General features: G+C 35.8%; 1 protein-coding gene across 2 annotated transcripts; it reads left to right on the top strand.

Moving 5' to 3' along the window:
* The first annotated feature begins 8,494 nt into the window (after window positions 1–8,494).
* LOC137577422 (kelch-like protein 1) lies at window positions 8,495–10,113 on the top strand. Of its 2 annotated transcripts, none has more exons than XM_068290886.1 (2): window positions 8,495–9,456; window positions 9,509–10,113. In XM_068290886.1, exons 1-2 carry the CDS (start codon window positions 8,591–8,593, stop codon window positions 9,771–9,773), a joined length of 1,131 nt encoding a protein of 376 aa, XP_068146987.1. In that variant the 5' UTR covers window positions 8,495–8,590; the 3' UTR covers window positions 9,774–10,113. The 2 variants fall into 2 exon arrangements, with proteins under 2 accessions (XP_068146987.1, XP_068146988.1); XM_068290887.1 differs by having other exon boundaries at window positions 9,536–10,113.
* The last annotated feature ends 13,369 nt before the right edge of the window (window positions 10,114–23,482 follow it).

The following is a 23,482-nucleotide window of genomic DNA, read 5'->3' on the forward strand; positions in this document are numbered from 1 at the left end:
CTGACCAGGTAAGATGGTCAATTCCCTTATGGTATCGCCAGTACCAATCTTTAGCTTTGCCAATCAAAACAATGTGTATATTCCTACATAAAGCTTCAAAATCTCCTCCTAAATGTTCTCGAGTCAACGTTTTTGCTCTATATAGAAATTCTTCCACGGGTAACCCGTTAGAAGATCCATCAAAATGGATTCCCCACTTCTGAATCACCTCAGCCACTTTATTTGTGCCTATTAATTGATAATGAGTTCTTCTGCTACTACTCTGCGATCTGTTTAGTCGAATATGACTGTTTTGTTGCGCGTTGCTACTTATTGAAGAAATAACCCGTTCTACTGTCTGCTGAATAAGAGATTCCATTTCCGCTCGATTTATTTCGTTACGTAAAGGCCGATTAACGGGACGTCGTGTGTTCCTTCGACGACTTGGTCTACCTCTCTGACGAATTGGTCTGGGTATTGATTGCGGAACTTCTCCATGTTGCGTACTATTCCCTGCATCTAAGGGTAATAAGCCGGCTTGACTTGTGTTGTGTATTTGTGCTTCAATAACGTTTACGTTTATGAGCTCTTCTGTTCTTGGGTCTTCATTTACGCTACGTGCAAAGGATCTGGTGACGGGTCTAACTTTTTTTCCTTGCTGGTTTATTTTAATTACCTTTAAGTCCTTCTCCTGCACTTTAGTAAAACACGCTGGACATTCTTCTTTTTCTTTTATATAATTTAGGATACAAGCTTTGTGAAATGAATGCTTGCAATTAGTAATAACTCTGATCTGCGCTTGTGTTTGAGTTTCGCTACAGACCAAGCAAATATTTTCCCCAGAATTTGCGGGATTATTTACTTCCTCTGTACTGTGTTGTAAAGGCATTTTTTTTTTTTTTTTTAATTTTTCCCACAGAACAAGAAAATATAATATGTGAAATAGATTTTAATTTTTTTCTAGAGCTTTTTATCGTTTTCATAGATGGAGTTTTAATATATTTACTATTGAATCTAGTTATCTGATTTCAAAAGTGTTAAGAAATGTCTTCTAATAACTATGCTCATCTTTGGACAAGTGTACGCTTAGGCATTACCTTGAGATTCCAAAGGATTGTGCATGTATGTATCCTTTCAAACATTATCTTTAACTAACAATTTTTTTAATCAGGGTAAGTACAATTTAAAATTTTTCCTATGCGAAACGAAAGTAACTTTTGACTTTAGTTTATACCGGTAACATTGGTCGATGGTAATCACATGCGCAATCACTCGAATTCCGAATGTGTATATAAATCAAATCGCGACTACTACGTGTCCTATTCAAAAAATTAAATTCACTCTGAAGGCAAAACGAGCTAATTGTGATACGTCTAGGCTTCAAACCTGAGCGAATTAAAAAAAATGCTCTATATATTTTTTGGTTCTTGAGTTTTTTAATTAAATATTTTTACTAAAGTGTTGGTTGACAACCATCAGCTTCTGCTAACTAGCTCAAATTCCATACACTGTGCAAATAAATTAATAAAAAAAACTTCCCTTTGACGAGTCACATTATCATGAGCCACTCAAGACCAAATCCTTACATTTAATCTTTCGATTTATACTTAATATAAACGTTGAACTTGACCTGTGTGCCCCACGTTGGGCGCCAAAATTATGTACAGTAGCTGTGTAGTGTTGGCTCTCAAAAAAAACTGACACCATGATATTACGATCTTACAGCGGATCGGGACCCTAATTTGTAACCGTAGCTCTTCCGGGTGGGATGGGTTGTTGCTGCAGTTTTCGAAACATCTCGCTACATATAATTTATTATAGAGTCCCTATGAAACTAAAAGAGAGAATTGCATTCTCCAAAAAAAAAACGAACAAACGTATGGACTTTTAATGTCGCAAATAACAGGACAAAAAAAAATACCACTAAGTTAATCAACTAGCTATCTAACGCGAACTCCTCCCAATGTATGATGTCTAGCTCTAGTATGGCTTAGATGTTGGCTGCCATTATGCATCTATACCCTCCCGTCCATGGCCAATAACAAAAGACAAAAAATTATGATATGTTAAAGGACCCCAAATGCACATTCTATTTCATCATTTTTATATAATCATGTTGTGGGAACTTAGACTTCTATTCAAAATACATTTTTCTTATTTACTTATTCTTCAAAAACAATTTCATTCGCCAAGGCATTTTCTTCTCATCGTATATAAATTCTCCCACTACTTTACTTAAATCTACGCTTCATTATTAACTATTGTATTACATGTTTTTGTTGTTTACTTTAAATTTTTTTGTTTTTTTGTTATGATTATTGTAAACTATATAAACGAACAGATTTTTCCCTGCATTTAGACTGATGCAATATAATATAAAATTTTTTTCCAAAGTTATTCAAAAAAATTGATTGCGACACCGAATGATTGATAGCACTTATATCTTTTAATACTTTTAATTCAATTAATTCAAAATTTCATGATTTTTAGTGTAGTTTGTATGTGTGATAAAGGCAAATAAAATTTAGAATGCATAAGACAAATAAAAGAAAACAATAATAGCGAGTGAGCAGCATAAAATAGGTATATGTGGTTGTCAAACCTTTTTTTCTTCTTTTGCACTTTAGTTTTAATCACCATATGTTATGCGCTCTTGCGGTAAAAAAGGTAAAAGAGATAAAAAGAATACACTTACATTTTGGAAAGTCCACCGATGAAGGCCTTCAGCAGCTGGATCGTGTGTTGATTTTTGATGTTTTTAAATATATTTTTTTATGGTTTTGTTTTAAAGAATTATGCGATTCAATTAGTGTTTTAAATGCTTAATACCGACACACAAACTCACAATAAAAAAATTGACTCTAACATAGGTGCGCTGAAAAAGGGTATCTTTCTATTCGTTATCGAATTGACACTTTTAATTTCCATAAAAATTTTCGTTTCTTTTGCAAATATAATTTTTTTTTTTTTTTTTTTTTGTTTACAACCCCGACAACTAAAATTAATAAAATTTTTTTTTTTTTTTGCTAATAATTTTTGTAACTGATTATGTTCTGTTTGTTCATTTACAAACAAAAATTTTCTGCATGACCACTTTATAATTTTCTCTCCCTTTTGCACACAACTTTTCGCCTTGTGACAGCTAACATTCCAACTGGCAAAACTATGACGTCACTGTTGACTAATGTTTAAAACCAGCGATTTAATTTTCTCCTTCTGTAGAGTTTGGTTGAATTGTCGTCTTGGCCATGTGGCGTTGGTGATAGGCCTATGACGATTTATGCCAAAATTTATGTAAATTTTTCCTAGATCGAATAATATGATTTTAGACGAATGTCAAAAAAAATTTTTCTAGTCGACATACCTTATGAAATGAATATAATGACCTATGAATAACCTATGGTTATAGGGTTCACCACGAGGTCTTTAGGTTAGGCTTACGCCTCCTATGCCTCTAGGTCGAGATTTTGTATCCAAAAATTTAATTATTCCAGCTGCCTTTTTCTTTTTGGCTTGTTGCTGGCTTACGAATATTTTATTTAACCCGAGTGAATTTATTTATTTGGTGATTTTCACCAGAAAAAAATTTTAACTGTTCACTTTATTTTTCGGGGAACGAAAGCAATTCGTTGTTAAGCCAGAATAATGAAAAGAGGTGGAAGTGTGGGTGGAAGGTTCTTATATACCCTTTCCCTTCTATTCTCAAAGCCCTCCCTTTATGAAGTTAGCTGCGGTTACGCTGCAAAGCTTCTGCAGAGATGCATTATTACTATAAACGGTTATGAATTCGCCGTATATTTTTGATCGCACTCGATAGTTTGCGATAAACTTAAATATGCGTCGGATAATTAGTATTTAAATTTACATGCAACCATTACAAACATTTTATCATTAGTCTGCGTCCAACTGCCGATCGGGATAGTTTCGTGTTAATAAACTAAAAATTAAATTAATTAACCTCGTTGCAACACAGAGTTTGAGAGTAAAGTAAAGATGTCCATGGTCCGACGCACCCAACATGACAGTGACAATGACTCCTCTGATGATGACGACCAATCCTATCAATTTAGAAGGACTGTCTCCATGCAGTATGATCCACGAATGGTCACCCGAAACCGAACATCAATGGCGATTGGACCATCAAATCAAATTGGGCCCTATGGCGTTTACAGAGGATTCGCCAGTGGTGGACGACTCATACAGACGGACAAGCGTTACAAGCTTAAACCTGATGGAACTCCTTATCTTGTATGGGATAGATCGGTCGACTATACAGAACCTGATACGCCAACATTTATTTTAGGTGGTTTCGGTTGGCGAAACAAATAAACCAACTGCATCCGGTTCGTTATTAAACGGAAACTTCGAGAAAACCAATTGCAAATTTGTGCCTACAAAAAAAAAAGGGAAAACAAAGATGTTGCAGGGAAAGAGTTCAAGAAAAGAATAATATATAATCAGCGTTTTAACACAAAAACAATATTTTAAAAATTGTGTCAACAAAAAAAATTGTAATGGATATTTGCTTAATAAATGAAAAATCTGTATAAAAATGCAAAAAGGGTAATGAAAGGACCTGAGATCACATACATATGTATTCAAGAAAAAGATAGCATGTTCTCTCAACTGCGGGACAATGGAAGAATAGGTATATTCATATGTACTTTGGCGCTCTCTCTTGTTTTTGTGATGGCTGCTTTTCTCTTTCTTTCCGCCTTTGTCTGACGTAGCACCTCTTACGCTCCAAAAGTCGAAATGGGCAAAAAAAGAAGCAATCCCACGAATCGACGAACTTCTTGCAGTGCGAGTTACTAAATGTTATTTAGCTGAATGTTCTAAGGCATTTGAACATAATTTTATAGGTATACATACTTACCACCTACAAAACAAGTTTTAATTTAATTGTTGGTTATATGAGGGTTTGAAAACAAACGAATCTTTGTCCGTAGTATCCTCAGATTGTGGTTTATTACAAGTTTATATAAATGTGATACAATCAATTAATTAAGTTCATTTATTTTGTGTTCCTATATTTCTTTTGAAACGTTGTCAATCGCGTGACATTCCTTTGACGTAGTCGTGGAGAATCCGGTTGAAAGTGCTCAAATCGATGTCTTGGTATTCTTGGAAACGATCTGCGAGCCAGTCTATAGAGCTCTGGCATAAACCGCCCTCGATCGTTGTGGGGGTGTTCATTTCTGCTTTCGTCGGACATACTCCGCGCAACTGGCTAAACGACTAAACTTTATTTGCTCTAACGTTAAACTTATACCAGAATAAACTCTGGTGCACGACTATAGCCGCACCCTGTTTTTTCTTATAACTCAAAAACGAATAGACATAGAAGAAATCTAAAACTACCGTTAGATAAAGCATGAAGCAAGATGTAGAAATAAATAATAAAAACAACAACATTCGCACAAAATAACTGTAATTTTTCACATTTCGTTTTGTTCTAAGTGCATAACTATAGCCGCACTTTTCATTTTTGACCTCTGTAATCACTTTGTGACGTTGTTCTCATGAAATCGGTCGTAAATAATTAGCTGAGGAGACTTTAATCAATATGCCAAAAGGATCGGTCCTATCAGATTTTGAAAAAGGACAAATTCTTGCTCTCAAGGGTGAGCACTTTTCGTTTCGTGAAATTGCCAGAAAAATTGGTAGATCAGACAAAGTCATTCGAAACTTTTATAAAAATCAGTCCGAATATGGACAAAACAGAACAGGTGGACCGAAATGCAAAATAAATTCGCGTGCCCAGCGTCTTCTGGAGCGTGCTGCAAGCAACTCCTTGCTTACAGCTAATGAGTTAGCTGCTGAATGTGGCCTAAATGTATCCCGATGGACGGTTGCACGAGCATTAAAAAAGTCTCCCGTCATTGTGAGACAAAAAATTAAAAGTGGCTTCCAGATTATTGCAAAGGCATAAAGAGGCTCGGGTGAAGTTCGCTAGAGACAATATGTCAACTGATTGGAAAAAGGTACAGGATTTGTTTTCTTATAAAAAGATACTAATTTTATATTTTAGATAATTTTTTCGGATGAGAAAAAATTTAATTTGGATGGTCCGGACGGATTCTCATATTATTGGAGAGACTTAAGAAAAGAACCTGTCTATTTCTCGAAGAGAAATTTCGGTGGAGGATCTCTCATGGTATGGGCTGCTTTCTGTGAGTCAGGATGCTTGGAGATTGCATTTCCAAGCACTCATATGAACTCCAGAGAGTATATCGATTTACTAAAAATGAATCTTCTACCGTTCCTTCGCGCACAACGAGAAGATTCATTTGTTTTCCAGCAGGATAACGCATCAATGCACGTCAGTCGGGAGACCCGGTCATGGCTTGATGAGAATGGAATTACACGATTGATGTGGCCGGCATGTTCTCCAGACATGAATCCTATGGAGAACTTGTGGGCTTTACTAGTGCGTAGAATTTATGCCCGTAACACAAAATTTAGCAATGTTAATAGCCTTAAACTGGCTGTTATTAAAGAATGGGAAAATATCTCCCAATTAGATATAGATAATTTTAGTAACTCCATGCCAAATCGTATTTTTTGAGCTTATTTCAGCTAAAGGTGGTTACACTCATTATTAATATAAGTAGGTTGTTATAAATTTGTTAATACTTTGTTTTTGTTTATAAAAAATGAAAAGTGCGGCTATAGTTATGCACTTAGAACAAAACGAAATGTGAAAAATTACAGTTATTTTGTGCGAATGTTGTTGTTTTTATTATTTATTTCTACATCTTGCTTCATGCTTTATCTAACGGTAGTTTTAGATTTCTTCTATGTCTATTCGTTTTTGAGTTATAAGAAAAAACAGGGTGCGGCTATAGTCGTGCACCAGAGTTTATATGCTAAATCACCGGCCCCTATCTTGAAATTGATAAGATTCCTGATACGAAGGTAGAGAGAAGTTTACTCGAAAATAGGGGAAATCCAGAATAATTTGCACACTTTGTGCTATAAGAGCAATAGGGGCAGAGTAACCGATTGCTGACTTTCATTTTGTCTATGAGAAGTGCAGTGTCGGTAAGGTATAATTATATAGGCATCGCAGAAGGCTTTAATGAGCGAAGTCGAACTGCTTGCAGCGGCCCAAGACATATGGTCGTTTCACTAATTTATAAATAGGTAAAGGTTCATTTATAATCCGAAAGAAAACTTTTATCAATATTATTTTACTTCAATCGAGAAAGGTTAATTTGTGAAACGCCAACATAATAAAAGCAACATATTGATCATCATTCTAACTAGAACTTTGCTTTCGCGAGACCGGAGACACGGAAGCTGACATCTGCCTGAAGAGAAAGTCACAAAGAGATCGAGTTAGATGCATCATCATCAAATTATATGATCGATTCAAGATAGTTCTTTGCCTTATTAAATCACTGCGAACATCGACGCCACACATACATTCATACATACATAAAAACATAAACAAACAAAAACAAATTTTTTTAGCTGATTTCTGATAAGTTATTTTTATTTTGCATTCGAAAGATCTTTAAAATCGGGGAATTCCCCTTAATAAGCAGAACATTTTAAACATTTTGCGTTATCAGAGCAAAGCAGAGAGGGAAAAGTTTAGTCAGATGACATCATTTTCTTGCATTATCTTATCGCCTACTTTCCCCTGCCTTAGGTCAAGTTTTTACGCTTTATTCTACTTACTAATACAAGTCTAGTGGCAAATAATGTATGCATGTATTAAGTTAATCAGAAATCAAGTGTCAATTTGATGACTAACTTGTCAAGTCAACTTCTCATCATCACACTCACCCTCACTCTTTGGTTTTACTCAACTGACTGTCTATCTGGATGTCTGTCTCTGTGCCACTATGGAGTGTCCCCATCATTTTGTATGTTGGTACGCCTCTCGCATAATCAATTATGCGTCTGCAGTGGGCCCCAAAGTTCTGTAAACTTGGCAATTTATTTGCACCGGAAACAACATAAATCAAACTAATTTCTCCAGGGATTTTTGAACACAACGTGTCCTTTCTCCTTCTCTCTCTCCTTCTAGCCCATACTCTTTTCGTATGCTTTTGTTGTTTGTTGGTCACGTGTTTACTTTTTGGGGAAAAAGGCATGGCAAATTGAATTTGTCGCGCCGTGTTGCATAATTTGAGAGCGCATTGTGCTTCTAATTGGCCAGAAGCTAAGGATGAAACGAAAAGATATTGAATAGAGTTGAATAAAACGGCGAATTGTTGTTTTTTTGTGTTGTTAATATCCTTTGATATTATTTGAATTAGTCCAACTTAGTGTTGAAGGCAAAAACTTAAAACGACAATAAATATCAAGCAGTACAACAACGAAAAAATAGATTCAATAGTAAATAGAATAATGAAATGAATTAAATTAAATAGAGGGAGTTAGTAGAGAAGTTTTAGAGTTAGAAGAGCTAGAATGAAGAATCAAATGGGTTAATGATGAAGTCATTGAGAAAGTGTTAAAATGCATAATTGGAGATCTGAACTCAGAACAGTGGGAATAATTAGATACTTAAAAAACCCAGCTAACTAGGTAGGCTAATTTACTGTCATCATATAATGTAAACATTTTTAGTATAACCAAAATTTTAAGTCCATTTGCGATGAGCCAAAGCAAGACAAGGGAAGATAATGAATTGCCACTTGAGTCTAGCATACCTGTGATTAGCCTGAATAACTTTACTGAAGGCAGTCATTTAATTTTTAATAATATCTCACTGAATTTTGAGAAGAAACACACGATAATAGAGGAAATTTCAGAGTTCTGGGCTTCCAATGAACATCCCGATTTACTGGTCTGCATTGGCAATGAGAAGTTCCCATGTCACCGCCTGCTGCTATCTGTATACACAGATGTGGTTCAGTTGGCCCAAGGGAGTGGTAAACTAGAACTTCCCGCTGATCAGGTACCTGCAAAGGGTTTTCAACAGGCTTACAAATGGATGCTAGACGGCAGAACAGATCTAGAGCAATCACTACTTGTGGAAATACTTGCGGTGGCCAAATTTCTAAATATCGATGAACTAGTACAGGTAGTCTGGTATTGGTTGGATAAACCTGATCTTTTCTATGAGGATCAGGCTTTTCTGGTGGCCCACAGGGCTCTATTGCTGGGCAGAGTGATGAATCTCGACACGCTGATGATGCAGCGCATCAAGTGTTTCTTTCTCACCTTAGTAGCCAGTCGGGAATTCATCTCTCTACCAGTGGAAAATGTTTGTGCCCTTCTTCAATCCGACGAACTGGCCGTTAATACCGAAAAGGAAGTATTTTTTTCAGCTATTCGTTGGCTAACACACCATTGGCCAGCACGCAAGGAATATGTGACCACGGTCCTGAAGACAGTGCGTATGGCCCTTTTGCCATACAACTTTCTAAAGCAACTTCAATCACCACCAATACCTGATGAGCCGGAATTGAATCTCATCAGTGAGTTGCCTGAAGTCGCTTCCTTTCTGAGGGACGCCTGGTAAGAGTTTAAATTAAAGTAAACTTCATTTAGTTCTTCATTTTCCACACAGTTTTGCACAAACATTGACGTACTACAGCGATGGAACACATATTTTTAATCAGATCTGTGGTATTTTTGAATTCCAACCACCTGTGCCACGTAAATTCATCTGTCATGATCTGGCATTGCATCACAAGGCTGAGCCAAATGAATCGCAATCTGAATTCTATTACAAGGCATTTCTACGCTATTTAGCCATATTGCAAAATCTTAAACCGTATGCTTGGCGTAAACTGCAACCACAGGACCTTGAGATTAGCTACAAACCCTGCTGACGAGTTCACGAGAGCTGAAGAGAGCTCAAACGCAAAAATGTTGGAGCAGGTGGAGCTAAGAAAATTTCCCATTTCCCATTACCCATCATCCAGGCAACCTACCAGCCAGCCAGCCAACCAAACAGGAAACTGTGATGCTATGATGATGATGATCGGGTTGTTCCAGTTACAACAAATTTACATTACACGGCCATGTGTTATGTGCTGTTCTTCTTGTTGTTATTATGCTTATGGTGAATTTAACGCAAGTTTTACGCATTTCCTAGAGGACCAGAGGGTGGCTCTTGAAGTTTGTGTCGTTTCTTTTTTGTTTTATATAATTAAATTATAGAATTTACGATTCAAAGCACCATGATTATTTTTTATAAGCGAGGAAGGTAATTAATATGTACAAACGCACACTGGAGCGCAGCCGTTAACAAACACTGGCTTTAAAAAGTACTGTTTCGTCGTTATCCAACACCGAAATATCAAAGACTCACATTAAAACGATTTTTGTAAGTTTATTGCACATTTGCACTAAAAATCATTTTGATTTTTTCAGCAGATTTCACAAACCTCAGACACGACTCTCTCTCTCTATCTGGCGTGTCGTTGTATTTTTCTTTTTGTTAATTTTGAAAACAATTTCCTCATCGGGTGGAACCACACAGCCAACATCATCCTAGTCGTTGACGATGTCGTCGTTCCTGTTGTCGTCATCAAGCCACGTCTCCTTGTTTTTGGTTTCCATGCTCGCGGCTCTGCTTTTAAGCTTACAGTGCATACACCAAACAACCCCTACTCGTTCATCCCCCACTCGAGCCCCTTTTGAGTGCCACCTTGTACACCTGACGTGGTTGGCAAATTGAAAATGTTTGCTATTTCCTCTTCTTTCTTTTCGTTTTGGTTTTTCTGAAAAGTTCCTGGAACGAGATTGCACTTGCTCCTAGCTTGATGATAACAATGATGAAGATGCAGTTGATGATCTTTGGTTGTTTTCACCAAAATAATAACTAAATTTATAAACATTTGCATAATTAACATACACGAATGGTAAGAGAAAAGGTTACATCGTCTCCATCATCATCATCATCATTGTCGTGGTCTCAATGTGTTCAACACTTTGCGGCTTGTGTGGGAGCTCTTATTAAATTCATAAATCTGCATTAAGCGTAGTTAGATATATACACTGGAAAAAATAATTAGTTCTGTCATTGTTCACAATTCAACTTTGGCTCAAGTGTGTTCCAATCAAACTAAACGTGTCAATAAGTGTGATCAACGTTGGTAAAATGAGTATACAAAGATTTAGAGACAGATCGCAGGATGTAGATCCTTTCGAGGAAGGAATCAATGATATTGTAATGATGCTTTCAAATACGAGAATAGGCGTTCGAGCAGAATCTAATGGAAGAACTCGGCGAAGAGAGCAACGTATTATAAGAATGGGTGACAATAGCAGAGGAGAAAATGTCGTCAAGAAGGTTGAGATAATCATCGAGGAATCTTCCGATTGGCCAGACAGAGCTGAAGTGGAATGTATTTTAATGTGAATTCAATAAATGAACACGCCTATTTTGTGAATATAAAAGTTATTCAAATGTGATTTCATTTTAATATTGGATTAGCCATCGATTTCCATTTCGTGTTGCTGTGGTATGTGAAATGTGTATTAAAAGGTAATAAGTAAACCAATCTGAGAAGAAGAACAACAACCATCAATTTAACTCTTATAAGGCAAAATTGCAAATGATTCATAATCAGCACCAACAGCCGAGACGACTCAGACATTTGCGTTTTGTATTCGTTTGATCTGTATCTTGTTTAAAATACAATCAAATCATGCTCAAATGTCGGAATTTATACTTTTTATGAGACATAATGGTCACGGAGTTAAAGTTGACTATCTAATATATATATATATATTTTCTCATTTATTGCAGTGTAAACACATGCATAGTATTATGTATGTATGTATGTGTAGACATGTGTACGTGTCTATGTATATGTTTGTAGGAATGAGTCTAGCACACAATACTGCTTTATGTGTGGGCTAGGGCAACGCATTTTTCATTTCAATTTTTTTTTTTTCGGGCTTGTTCCGCTCTTTTTTAATAAACTGTATTTCCCTCGTTTCCCCATCCCCAGCGAGCTATCTCCTAAGCTCGATTTCACATTCACAGGATTTATGCAATGTAATTTATTTCCATCACATCCAGTCTTACACATTTCCCCAGTAAGGCAGCAGAAAAAAAAAATGATTAAAAACCACTTTAATATATTTTTTACCCAGTTGACACTTTTGCCTGAAGCCCGTAGTCCTTGCCCGGCTGGTGGGAGTGAATAATAATTTAGTTTAGGTTTGGGTAGTAAAAATTCCAAATGTGGTTTAGTTAAACTTCGCGTTTTACACTTTTCTTGCCAATCCATGTTACATTTACAATTCGGTGAATTCATCTTTAGCATTCCACTTAAATAATTGCAGATAATTAGAGGATATCCCCTATATAGAATCAATTAATTAACTAAATTAACTAAGCTCGTTTTAAAAGCACCATTTATGAAAAGGGCAGTGAAGTGAATGGTAAACTAAACATAGATAATTTAAAACTAAAAGACAAAAACTTGTTCTAAATTGATGCCATTTTCCATGAAACTATTTGATAATTAAGACACATTTAAAAAATAAATAATAAGTTCTAAGCTTTTGACTAGTTGATTCGAAAATTCGGTAATTTCTTTTAGCTTTTGTGTTTTGCATGTTTATCTTTAGGAAATACACTATTTTATCCGTAATATTATTCGTTTATCTGGCACATGGTGCGTATACGTTACTTATTGCTGACTAGCCTAAAGTTGCATAAGGCTATCTTGCAAGGAATTCTTACACATTTTCGCACAAAAGCAAAACCAAAAAAGTTATTAAAAAACCTTTTTAATATATTTTTTTTTAACTGTTGACATTTTTGGCTGAAGCTTGAAGTCGTTGAGAATGGATCTTGAACCAAGTGCTAATAAACCAAATGTAATAAAACGAATATATGCAATTAATTTCAACGTTTATTCAAAATCGTGGCGCTCCAGGATTAAAGGGAGATGGCTTCATATCGAAGGGATTCCAATATACTCCGGGTGGTGGTGGCGGTCGTGGATGCGGCATTAAAACTCGGGCTTCACTTATTCCTGCCACAAATAAAATGGCACAGAGTAAAACACAGCACAGCCGATACATGATTCGATTAGAACTAAGTGAAATATTCTGCGGCATTTCTCTTAAATAATTTAATGAAATTCAAGAAAGTTCCCCTTAAATTTTGAATAGAATCAAGCCGCTATGGATGATGATCTCATTGGCTTATCTCCGGGTAAAGCACCGCAATGGGTACTTTTTCTTGCTTTATAATCTTCTCAATGATCTTGTGATGCTCTAAATGACTTCGAATTATAGCAAAGTATTTTTACTTAATTTAGTAAATATTTTGAGTTAATGAACCAAATAATTTATTGATTGCCGGCCAGCCATCTTTGTATCTATCCAATCTAATATACAATTTTCTTGTTCATTGTTATTTTGTAGTTGCTTTTGTTGTTATTGTTGTTGAGTAAAAGTTTGAAATTACAGCGCATAGTTGCGGTCAATTGTTAGTGTAAAATACCCCAAACAATTAGAAACCACAATTGCTGCTTTTGCTCCGCTACTCCTGATCCAACGAGCAACTTTTCATTTTTACTGGCACTTACCCGTAGCCAGTCAGGACCTGAAATGCAGCAGTTACCCCAATGGCTCCAACTCCTTCTAGTTCCCTTCTCTTGCCCGGACCACAACACAACGGCAATGGCAATGGCAACAGCAATGGCAGCTGCAAATGCATTTTGAGGTTAATGCTCGCAGGCAAACGAACCACCAACGCCACCACCACCAAACACCAAACACCCAACACTGGGGGAAACCTCAGTTCAGTGCATAGTCACCCACTCACAATCAGTTTGGTTTATAAACTTGGCCCCACTTGGCCCACCCAAAAAAAAAAAAAAAAGAACACATTCTGAACTGACAGTACATTGGGTAGAAATTTTCTTTCTTTTCCTGAAGCTCAACTTTTCGTCCTTCTCTAGCTTCTATTGCCGGCTGCCCTGCCAAGTGAGGCGTATATAATGCGATTTTAATACAGATTTTCCTGGTCCTTCCAGCCCAACCACCTAAAATGTCTAAAAGTCTAAAGTCTGTCATGTTTCTAGCTAGTCTATGTATACTTTGTGTGTAATTTATAAGACTTTTAACTGTTTATTTGCTGGATACAGAGAAATCACAAGTAAGTACGTACATATGTACATATTGACAACTGAAATCGAGAGTGCATTGATATTGAACCCGACAAAACCACTGCAAATTTTAATCATTTAAGCTACTTAAATATGGTTTGCTGCTAGATACCTACTTAAATTGTAAATATAATTTAATACCTAATACGATATTTGAATGTTTTCCATATCTTTGTATCCTTTTTTCACTTGCAGATTTTAACCCTCATTCACATTGACAAAGTACTCAAAGTACTCATGACATGAAAAATAAAGGTTTTACCCGATTATAATGCGAAATTTTATTAAATTATCGGATGTGGTTTATCTGATCTTTATTATGTTGAGTAATGTTTCAAAATTATTTCAATGCCGCTTAGTAACGCCTAAAAGTACATAAATTTTATATTTCAATTTCGGGCAAATGCACTGTGATTCAAATATCAATGTTTTTGGCGTAAATTTAGACATTAAATTTATAATCTGAACCGCAAAATGAAAGGGGGAAAATCCACCCCTTTTTTTATATCTTCTTATATTTTTTGAAAAGCCTTGACTCAAAATTTGGTAAGTAATTTTTCGATGTTTTTTAAATTTTGAAAGGGTGCTTACACCGTGGAACGCGCCTTAAGCCAAATGTGGTCGACATGTTAATGTATATTAACAAAAAACAAACCATTTTCGACGAGTGATGAAGAAAAGTTAATTTTCGAACTTTGTTTAAGAATAAACATCGTGTTCATCTGAACCGGCTTCACCAAATCAGATGCACTAAAGAAATTATAATACAACTGTAATTTTGTCACAAACAAGTAATCTAGCATATGACTAGAATTACAATCAGCCACACACATTGTAGAAAAACACTTGTAATTTTAAACTAACCCAAAAGATTACAACGGTGTGAGGTCATGTGGCCGAAGCCGTGCCCAAGATAATAATAATTTTCAACCCCCGATAACGTGGGATTTGAGTTTCATTAGAATAAGATATTTTAAGAACAATTGTTATCTCCTAGAGCCTAAGATTCCCTATATAAACTCCATACTTTTGTTAATAAAATCAGTTCATATTTTGAATTCAACGAATGAAGATTGGGTTATTCTTCACCTCCGGAATCCCTATTCAAACTTCATCAGTCTATTTATCTTTAATCTTTAAACGACAATGACTCTTTGTTACAAAGTTACATCGATGTTTTTTCTAAAAACACCAAAAGTTTCATAGTTTAAAAAATGGATGTTTCTTTACCTCTACTACATACATACGTACGTATAAAGAATGAGTCACTGTAATCATTCCTTCTCGACTTTCACCGTGTGAAAGTTATAACAGTGAGTACAAAACGAATACAAATATTTTTCCAATTCTATTCTTTCGCCGAGTTTAATATACCCATCAATACTAATCTGCGGGAAAGTCTTGTCTGTTTATATTATACATCTATGATATCAGACCTTGACAGACCCTAGAATTGTTATTTAATTGAAATGCGTCATATCCTGAAGTTAAGAGGAAGACATACATTTTTTTCTGTTATACTTCTTATCATGTCGTTTAACTGTCGTTATCATGATATTTGCTGCGCGCAGAACCTCACGTACCTTATACAATGTAAAAAATGCAATACATCGAAATGGCAATAAATGTAAAATTTTTGATTAGATTAGTGAAACGCCCATATTCTATTTCTATTTTCAGTTGTCTGTAATAAAGACAATATAAAGGGTGACATTACAAAGCTCTTGACCAAAACAAGTCCGTTGCCCACAAAGACAACATTGTTACCTTCAACTAGCAGTTATGAGTAAATCAGCACAAAACTAGTTAAGAGAATTAGATACTTCTGATGATGAACTTGAAGTATCGGATGATTTCAACAAACTTATAAGTATACAATTGCCAAAGTGTGGATTGTTTGTCTATGAAAGTGGATCTATCACAACTCCACAGAAGATAATACGAAAAACAAAAACTAAGATAGATAAGAACGGAATTCCATACACTGTGGTGATGGAAAATATTACTATGCCGGGTCATATCGCTGGAAGAACTCAATACGGAGTGGTTTTCAATTGTGAAATATTTGGAAAAGGCAAATGAGGCTTATTTTCAACGAAAAAAAGTATTTGTTTGTTAAAATTGAACTGAAGTACTTGTACTTAGAACTTATCCTGTAGATACATAGATATTTCAAATAAATTTTGCTGACTTTTGTATTCTTGAAATCAATGTCAAAGTCTTTTATTCTTACAAATAATAATTAAAGAGCAAGGACGAACTAAAAAGTAAAATATGAAAGGTAAATTACCTTAAACCAACAAACAACCAAATTTAAAGAAAATTACAATTTCTTAAAAATTTTGGTATTGGCGCTTTGCCTAATATAATCAACAGGTGTCTTGTTTAACCATTGCAAACTCTGGGCAAATCGAAATGAAGAAAAACTTTAAAAGCACAATCGACCGACCACAAAACATAAAACAAAGTTGAACTAAGTATGTATGTAAGTGCGTGAGTGTGAATGAGTCTGAATGGGTGTGTGTGTGTATGTGTGTGTGTCTGCTTTCACAATCCTATTAAAGTATCAGACAATCTAATCAAAGTCAGGACAATGGCATGGGTACGGGCACGGGCTCAAAAACCGCGTATCCCTTTGCACAGGCGCTAAATGTTGCCGAAAGGACGAGATGCCGTTCTATGAAGCGGCTAAGTGTGGGAGGAGTGTGGACAATATACACAATTGCTGACAGCTAACCATTCTAACCATTTGCTGTACAACTAAACATGTAGATAGACAAGCCAGATAGACACAACAACAACAATAAGAGGAACAACAACAATCGTATTACCAGACAAAATGTCCACTAAAATCTACGCCCAGAGGGGGGCTTTGGGTAGTTGGTAGGCAACTTGGGCAAAAGAGTGACAGAGAGAAGCCAAAACCATTGTCTGTTGTAGTGACTCTTGCCATTGCTGATTGTTGGTCTGCGTCAGTTTAATTTGAATACACTTAAGTGTGTTGCGGTCTACCCAACAGTAGCAGGAGTAACAGGAGTAGCAGCTCCGTCACGTCACAAGAATTTTCAATTGAAAATCACTTCAAGTTTAATTTGATTGCCGGCTGCTTCTTGTGGACTAACTAAGTGGAATCTTTGCATTGCTTTTTGGAATCCACCCACATACATAGTCCGTCTGTCTCTGGGTCTTTCATTTTGATTTTTAATCACATTTCGCATTAATATTGATGAAAAGCTTGTTACTTTTTGCATAATTTCTTACCCGAAAAAGAAATAAAAATAAAGACAGGTAGACAATATTCCTTCACTTTTCCAATTGGGTAAAGTTTCATTACATACTTGATTATTTCCACAACAGAGAAAAGCAGCAAAAGTGAAATGAAATCTCAAGAAAACCAAGCAGAAAAAGTAGACAAGCAAAAATGGCAAACCAGACAACAAGGCCCAGGAAAAAAAAGTTAAAGGAAAAGATTTGTACATGTTCAACACAAATTTGCAATACTCTTACCAATTTTAAAACATTTTTTACTGTGAAGTCATTCGGAAAAATGAAAATGTCACACAAGTTAAACTAAAACTTTTGTTTGTAAGGTCGAAAGTCCGTTGGACTAATATGCCCAACTAAAGTAAGTGTAGTAGAAAAGAGAAAAAAATATGATAAAATTGGATTTTCATTATTTACAGCATACTACACACACTCACACACACACACACAGAGTCCTGATGCTGCAGCCCTTGACTTGATGGCTTTAAAGGCATGCCCATTCAATTATATGTGTATATATATATAGAAATCGTATATCGATAGGCACATAAGGACTAAGTTTGTTTGGCTGCAACGTGACGTATACGCAACAGCAAATAAAGACTCATGCATAATATACCCACACACACACACACATACACGCCACTACAGAAAGGAAGGGGGAAAACAGGAGAAAAAAGTGAAGAGAAGACAGAAAACTGACAGCCTAGGCAGGATGGCAGCAACCGAATGGACCCTTTGGGCTAGGAAATTAATTAAATTAAGTCAACGAAAAGTGAAACGCCAGGCATACACACACACACACACACACACACACACACTTGTACTTGTTGTATTATCCTGTTATCCTGGCAGCAGGAAGCATTTCTGCCCGCAGGACACAGTCTTTGACATTCGTCGTAGTCGTTGTCGTCGTCGCTTTTTGATGCCGCCCTTTCGCGATAAGCTCGCTTCGTTATAATCCTAATTAAATATTTAGGTTTACTCTATGGCTGTATTTACTCTTTCTCTTCACTTCCCCATTCTCTCCCTATCTTTTTCTCTTCTCTCTGGATTTCCTCTATCATCTTGCCGATAAGCAAACTGACAAGGATATGCTACGCAAGGGTTAATTGCATTAAAGTTATGACAATTGCCAGTAAATTTGCCAAAACAAAATGTTGTACAAGGGCAAAAAGGCATCAAATCAGATTGCAATAAGCAACTGAATTCAACACAAATGTAATTAACTTGTCCATCAAGTACAGTTGCGCACAAAATTCAACTAACTGTATGTACACACATATAAAACGATGCTGTGAAGACAACCATATAATTGAGCCCAAAGGCACGACTCTAAGGAGATTGCTTTAGATATAATACAAAACATTTCCCTCTCTACCCAAATCAAAACTGATAGAAAAATACTTCTGGAGCTTCGGGAGAGCACATTAAAAATGTATGAAAAATGCAATTCCTTGTCTGCCCCCTTCTGGCATTGGTTAGTTGGAATAAAGTTTTACAAGAAGCCGCTTAAAGTCTGGCCGCAATCTACAACCTACTCCCCGCATATCATTCGCTATTTCTCCGCCTAACTCTCACCATGTTTATTCTCTTTGTCTGCAGCGCACAATTTGTTTTAATCAACAAAGTCAAAAACGGGGGCCATGAAGATCACCATTCTACACCCAAAAAACAAACACGACGACAAGAACAAAAAAATTAAATAAACTTTGCGTTGGTCCAACAACAATTTGCCTAGCGTCATCGTCTGCGGTTTTGCCAGGACTACATAGAGGATATCAGTATACCAACTCCAGCCAACTCAAACCAGCCTTAGCTCCAACTCTAGCCGCTGGTCCTAGGTCCAGACACAAACGCTGACGAGGACAAGAACGTGACTAGCCGCCGGCGGCTACATAGACACAGAGCCATACTCTGGGCATCCTTTCAACTGTTGCAACAATTGTGAAATCCTTTAACTGTTTAATTTCTCCAACGAAATGAGAAATTACATTATGTACTGTCGGCCAATGAAGAAAAAGAACCCCTTTGTGCAAACAAGTTCAACCAAAATGAACTGAAATTGCAAAGCCACCAAACAGAACTCCAAGCTCAAAAAAAGGTACAACTATTTTATTGGAATTATCTAGTAATGCTCTGTTTTATCCATATGTCCTGGCAGCTGAAAATGATGAAAATACCTCAGCGAGCCATAAATTATTACAAAAGGCTCTTTGATATATATTGGCTGACCACAATATGGCCAAAGGACAATAAGAAAACACTAAATATAAAAAAAGGAAAATATTTCAACATTTTTTCATTCAATGAAAAACAAAATAAATTCACATACATTTTTATTTATATATATAGAGCATAGATACTCTTCAAAGGAGCTTATATGTAGGATTGAGCATTAAAATAAAAGTAAATTAAATATTTATATTTATAAATGATCTCACTATATGAATAATATAATCTTTTTCCAACTTGACTTGGTATATACCTAAAAACTTGACTCTTATCATGTTTGCAGTATGTCTAATAAAAAGTATTTCCGGTTTGTAGATGGTCATCAAGATTATATCAACAAGTTACTATATATATATACAATACAATCTTGATAGTCTTTGGCCAATCAGTGACAAATCAAAGTGAAATCAAGTTGACAGGTAATCAGATTAGTCGTTAATTTCAATTTCTTATTGAGCACTCGTAATCTTGGTGCTTTCAAAGTGGGATGAGTCGAATTTAAGAATAAAAACTTACAAATTGTGTGAATATCATTAAAGTTCTTTTGTTTGGATACATAAGCCAAGTTAAGCCCTAGAAAACCAATACACCAGGCAAGGATCTTTCAATCTCTATTCCATTCCGAAAAAAAATAATGGAAATCGTTAAAGGGATATTTTGGAAATGTTCTAAATATATACACTATTTATTCTACAGTTTCTTTTACAAGGTTGTAATCTTTATTGATTAACACCGAAGTTTAGACACCTGGAAAGTCCTGCAAAAGGAATGAGGAAGAGCTTATTAAAAATGTATTTCTATTCAATTCTTTCATATTTCGATGCTATTTTAGATGAACTAGAAAAAGGCATATAAAGTTGTTTTGTTAATGAGAGGACCGACAATTAAACGATCCTTTTAAAAAATGCACTATTTTGACCATTATTTGAAAGTGTATAACAATTTCGATTTCATGGATCAAGTCAAACATTATTTTTTAAACCTAACTTTTGCCATTGTGTGTATTTATTAGTGTGTATGTAATCGTGTGTGTGTTATCAATAAAGCAAATTGAATTTTGTGCGGTGCAAAATGTGTCACTGAGGTCGATCAAGATAAATGTCAGCACACACACAAAACACACACACCACAAACACAACAGACAAGAAGACAAACAACAAACAGACAGCAACGTTGATTTTCTCTGAATGAAGATATAGAAGGCGACCAGAGCTAAGGTCATTGTTTGATGTTTGATGATTTCGTGATGGAACCGAAAAGTGTCTCCACAGCATTTGAAATGGGCAAATTAAATTAATGTTTGTTTGTATTTATATGTATGTGTGTGTGTGTGTGTGTGTGCTTGTGTTTCTTTGGATTGTCTTGTCATTTGCGGCATTGATAAATGAAAAGGTTAAATGGATAGGTAAGTTAGGTCAACACAATACCTTAGATTAATACATGGCCAAAATGAGAGAACAAAAAACAAATTGTAGCGAATTGGGATATTTGAACATTTCGTGGTATGAATTCCGTTCACATACTCCGAATGCAATGAATCATAGCAAATCATTTTGCTGCTTGATTTATTATGCTTCAGATTGAGGCATGGCCATGGATATGGAGTGGGCGTGGTTATGGTGTTTCATAGCATTGGCATTGTAGGCCATGAAACATGAGGCTTATTTGTTATTTCAGGGTTTTCGTTTTTATGTAAGTTGGCCAAAAAACATACCCAATCGATTGTTAACAAGGCTCCAAACAAGAACACACACATGACAAATGGCCTTGAGCATTTTTGTTTTTTATGTTGCCTACATTTGTGCTGACATATCATCTCGTTAGATATAGCTAATTAAGTTATAAATCTCAATCAATTTAGATTGAAAACATAACAACAAACTAATACATTAGATCAACGGTTCTGCTGCAGTTAAACTTTAATCAAAACGAAACTTTTTAGTTTTACTGACCTCTGACCTCTTCAAATGGTCCTCATGATATTGAAATATTCTATGTGAAATGCTCTAAAACACCCTTCATAAGCCTAGCCTAACAATTCTTTTGTTTCTTGTTATTTAGTTATGAATACTTTTTGAACTTATTTTAAACTTAGCAACAACTTCATATAGCAACTCTTTAGTATCGCATTAAACATTTTCACTTTAAATTCCTGGCTAATTGAGAATTTTTATATGTTAAAAAGACCATAACAATTTGTATGCAATTAAAGCCACATAATTTCAAGTGAAGTTTAGCAAGGGGGTTTTTGGCCAGTGGCCCTGAAATGTTGCTGGAAGGTGTTGGGGGGACTGAGGGTCGCCGATGGCCGCGGCTGTCGGCGGCGGCTACTGCTAAAAACTGCAATGTCATTGTTGCGAGACAGCGGGCGGCGGTTTGAAACAAAAAAGCATGTGGCTAGTAATTCATTACCCAGACTCCTCTGTTCCAGGAGGAACAGAGGAGGCAATACCAATTGCACATGGCTGCTGGTATTGCAGCTGCTGCGGCCAATGCCATTTAATGTGCAAACAAAAGGCGTTGGACAATAATAAAAAAAAAAAACCTGTAAAAGAACCACAGAAAAGCAACAAAAAAAAAAAAAAAAGAGTACAATGTTATGAAGTATTTGTAAAGTGCAGACGGCGCACAAAGGCTGACAGAGATAAAAAAGGATCTGCAAAAACTGCCGCTCTATGCTAAAAGTTAAAATAACGAACGATAATTAATGGAATGACAACATAAAGCAGGCAACAATTTCAACCAGAACTCAGAGTCCAGACCGAACTCAGACACACATTTGGGTAGCAAATGTCTGTGGGTGTGTGTGTGTGTGTGTGTGTGTGTGTGGATGTTTATTGAACTTGCGGCAAAAAGAGAAATGCAAACGCAGGAAAGGACATCAACTGTGTGGGCGAGAGGAAAAAAAAGATGAAGCGGAAGCCAAAGTCGTCACCAAATGCCATGTGAATTGGTTGCTCGGACAAGAGGGACAAGCAGGAAATGCATTGTTTCACGCGCAATTTCATTTTTCGAATTTATTAAGCCAACTTCAGCAGGGTGAAAGGATAAAGTAGAGAACACCTCGCAGAGAGAGCGCAAGCAATAAGAGTGAGTAAGCAATAGATGAAGGGAAAGAAAGAGAGATAGAGTCTGAGAAGTGCACTGTAATTAATGTAAAAGTAATCAAAGTAATTAATTAAAAACTACTCTAAAATGCCCATCATTTCTGCACAGAACGGAACTGCCTGATTAAACTGTAATTAAAGATTGTAAAACTAATCATAAAACTGCATTGGACAGATTAAGAAGTGGGCCGCTTATCTTTTGCACTCAATGGGCTTAGATTCACTTCGGACATTAATCAATCACTGTCCCTTAATTCGTTTTAGCTGATGATTTTGATTTTTATGAAGACGACTACGGGCTATGAGTAATTGCCTCCAAAAGTCCTTTAAAATGCTTTGAGTTCAACAGGAAACTGACGATCTATCTATATAGAACTTTTCTCCTATCCGTATCTTATTATTTTAAAACGCAAATAGATTTCCATATCACTTTAGAACTGGACTGACAAATGGCTTGTAACTATATAAGACAATATATCAAATACCTGGTTCGAGTGGATAATTGGTACTTCAATACTTTGTTCCCTATCTATCCTGATCTAAGCTCAACTATGTTGATGCTATCCATTACATAACTCAGTCTGCATTCACTTGAAATGGTTTACTCGAAATGGTTTTTGCATTCCGAAATCTTTTTCTATTCAAGTAAATTTGCAATTCGAAAGAGCAGCAAATCGTTCTACTTTTAAATGTAGCCATTCACTTTTATTTCTAAGCAGAAATGAAAATATGTACTTAGTACTTAGTATGTATATATGTATAATGTGCATTTCCACAAGATACATACATATATAGATA

Source organism: Drosophila tropicalis, unplaced genomic scaffold (genome assembly GCF_018151085.1).
Source record: "Drosophila tropicalis isolate 14030-0801.00 unplaced genomic scaffold, ASM1815108v1 contig_593, whole genome shotgun sequence".
In the NCBI taxonomy this organism is placed as follows: domain Eukaryota; kingdom Metazoa; phylum Arthropoda; class Insecta; order Diptera; family Drosophilidae; genus Drosophila; species Drosophila tropicalis.

Bases quoted from the DNA above. Each gene is read 5' to 3' on its own strand.
- LOC137577422 (XM_068290886.1), top strand. From the start codon at position 8,591: ATGAGCCAAAGCAAGACAAGGGAAGATAATGAATTGCCACTTGAGTCT. The intron at 9,457-9,508 runs GTAAGAGTTTAA...TTTTCCACACAG, and splicing joins TCCTTTCTGAGGGACGCCTG to TTTTGCACAAACATTGACGT.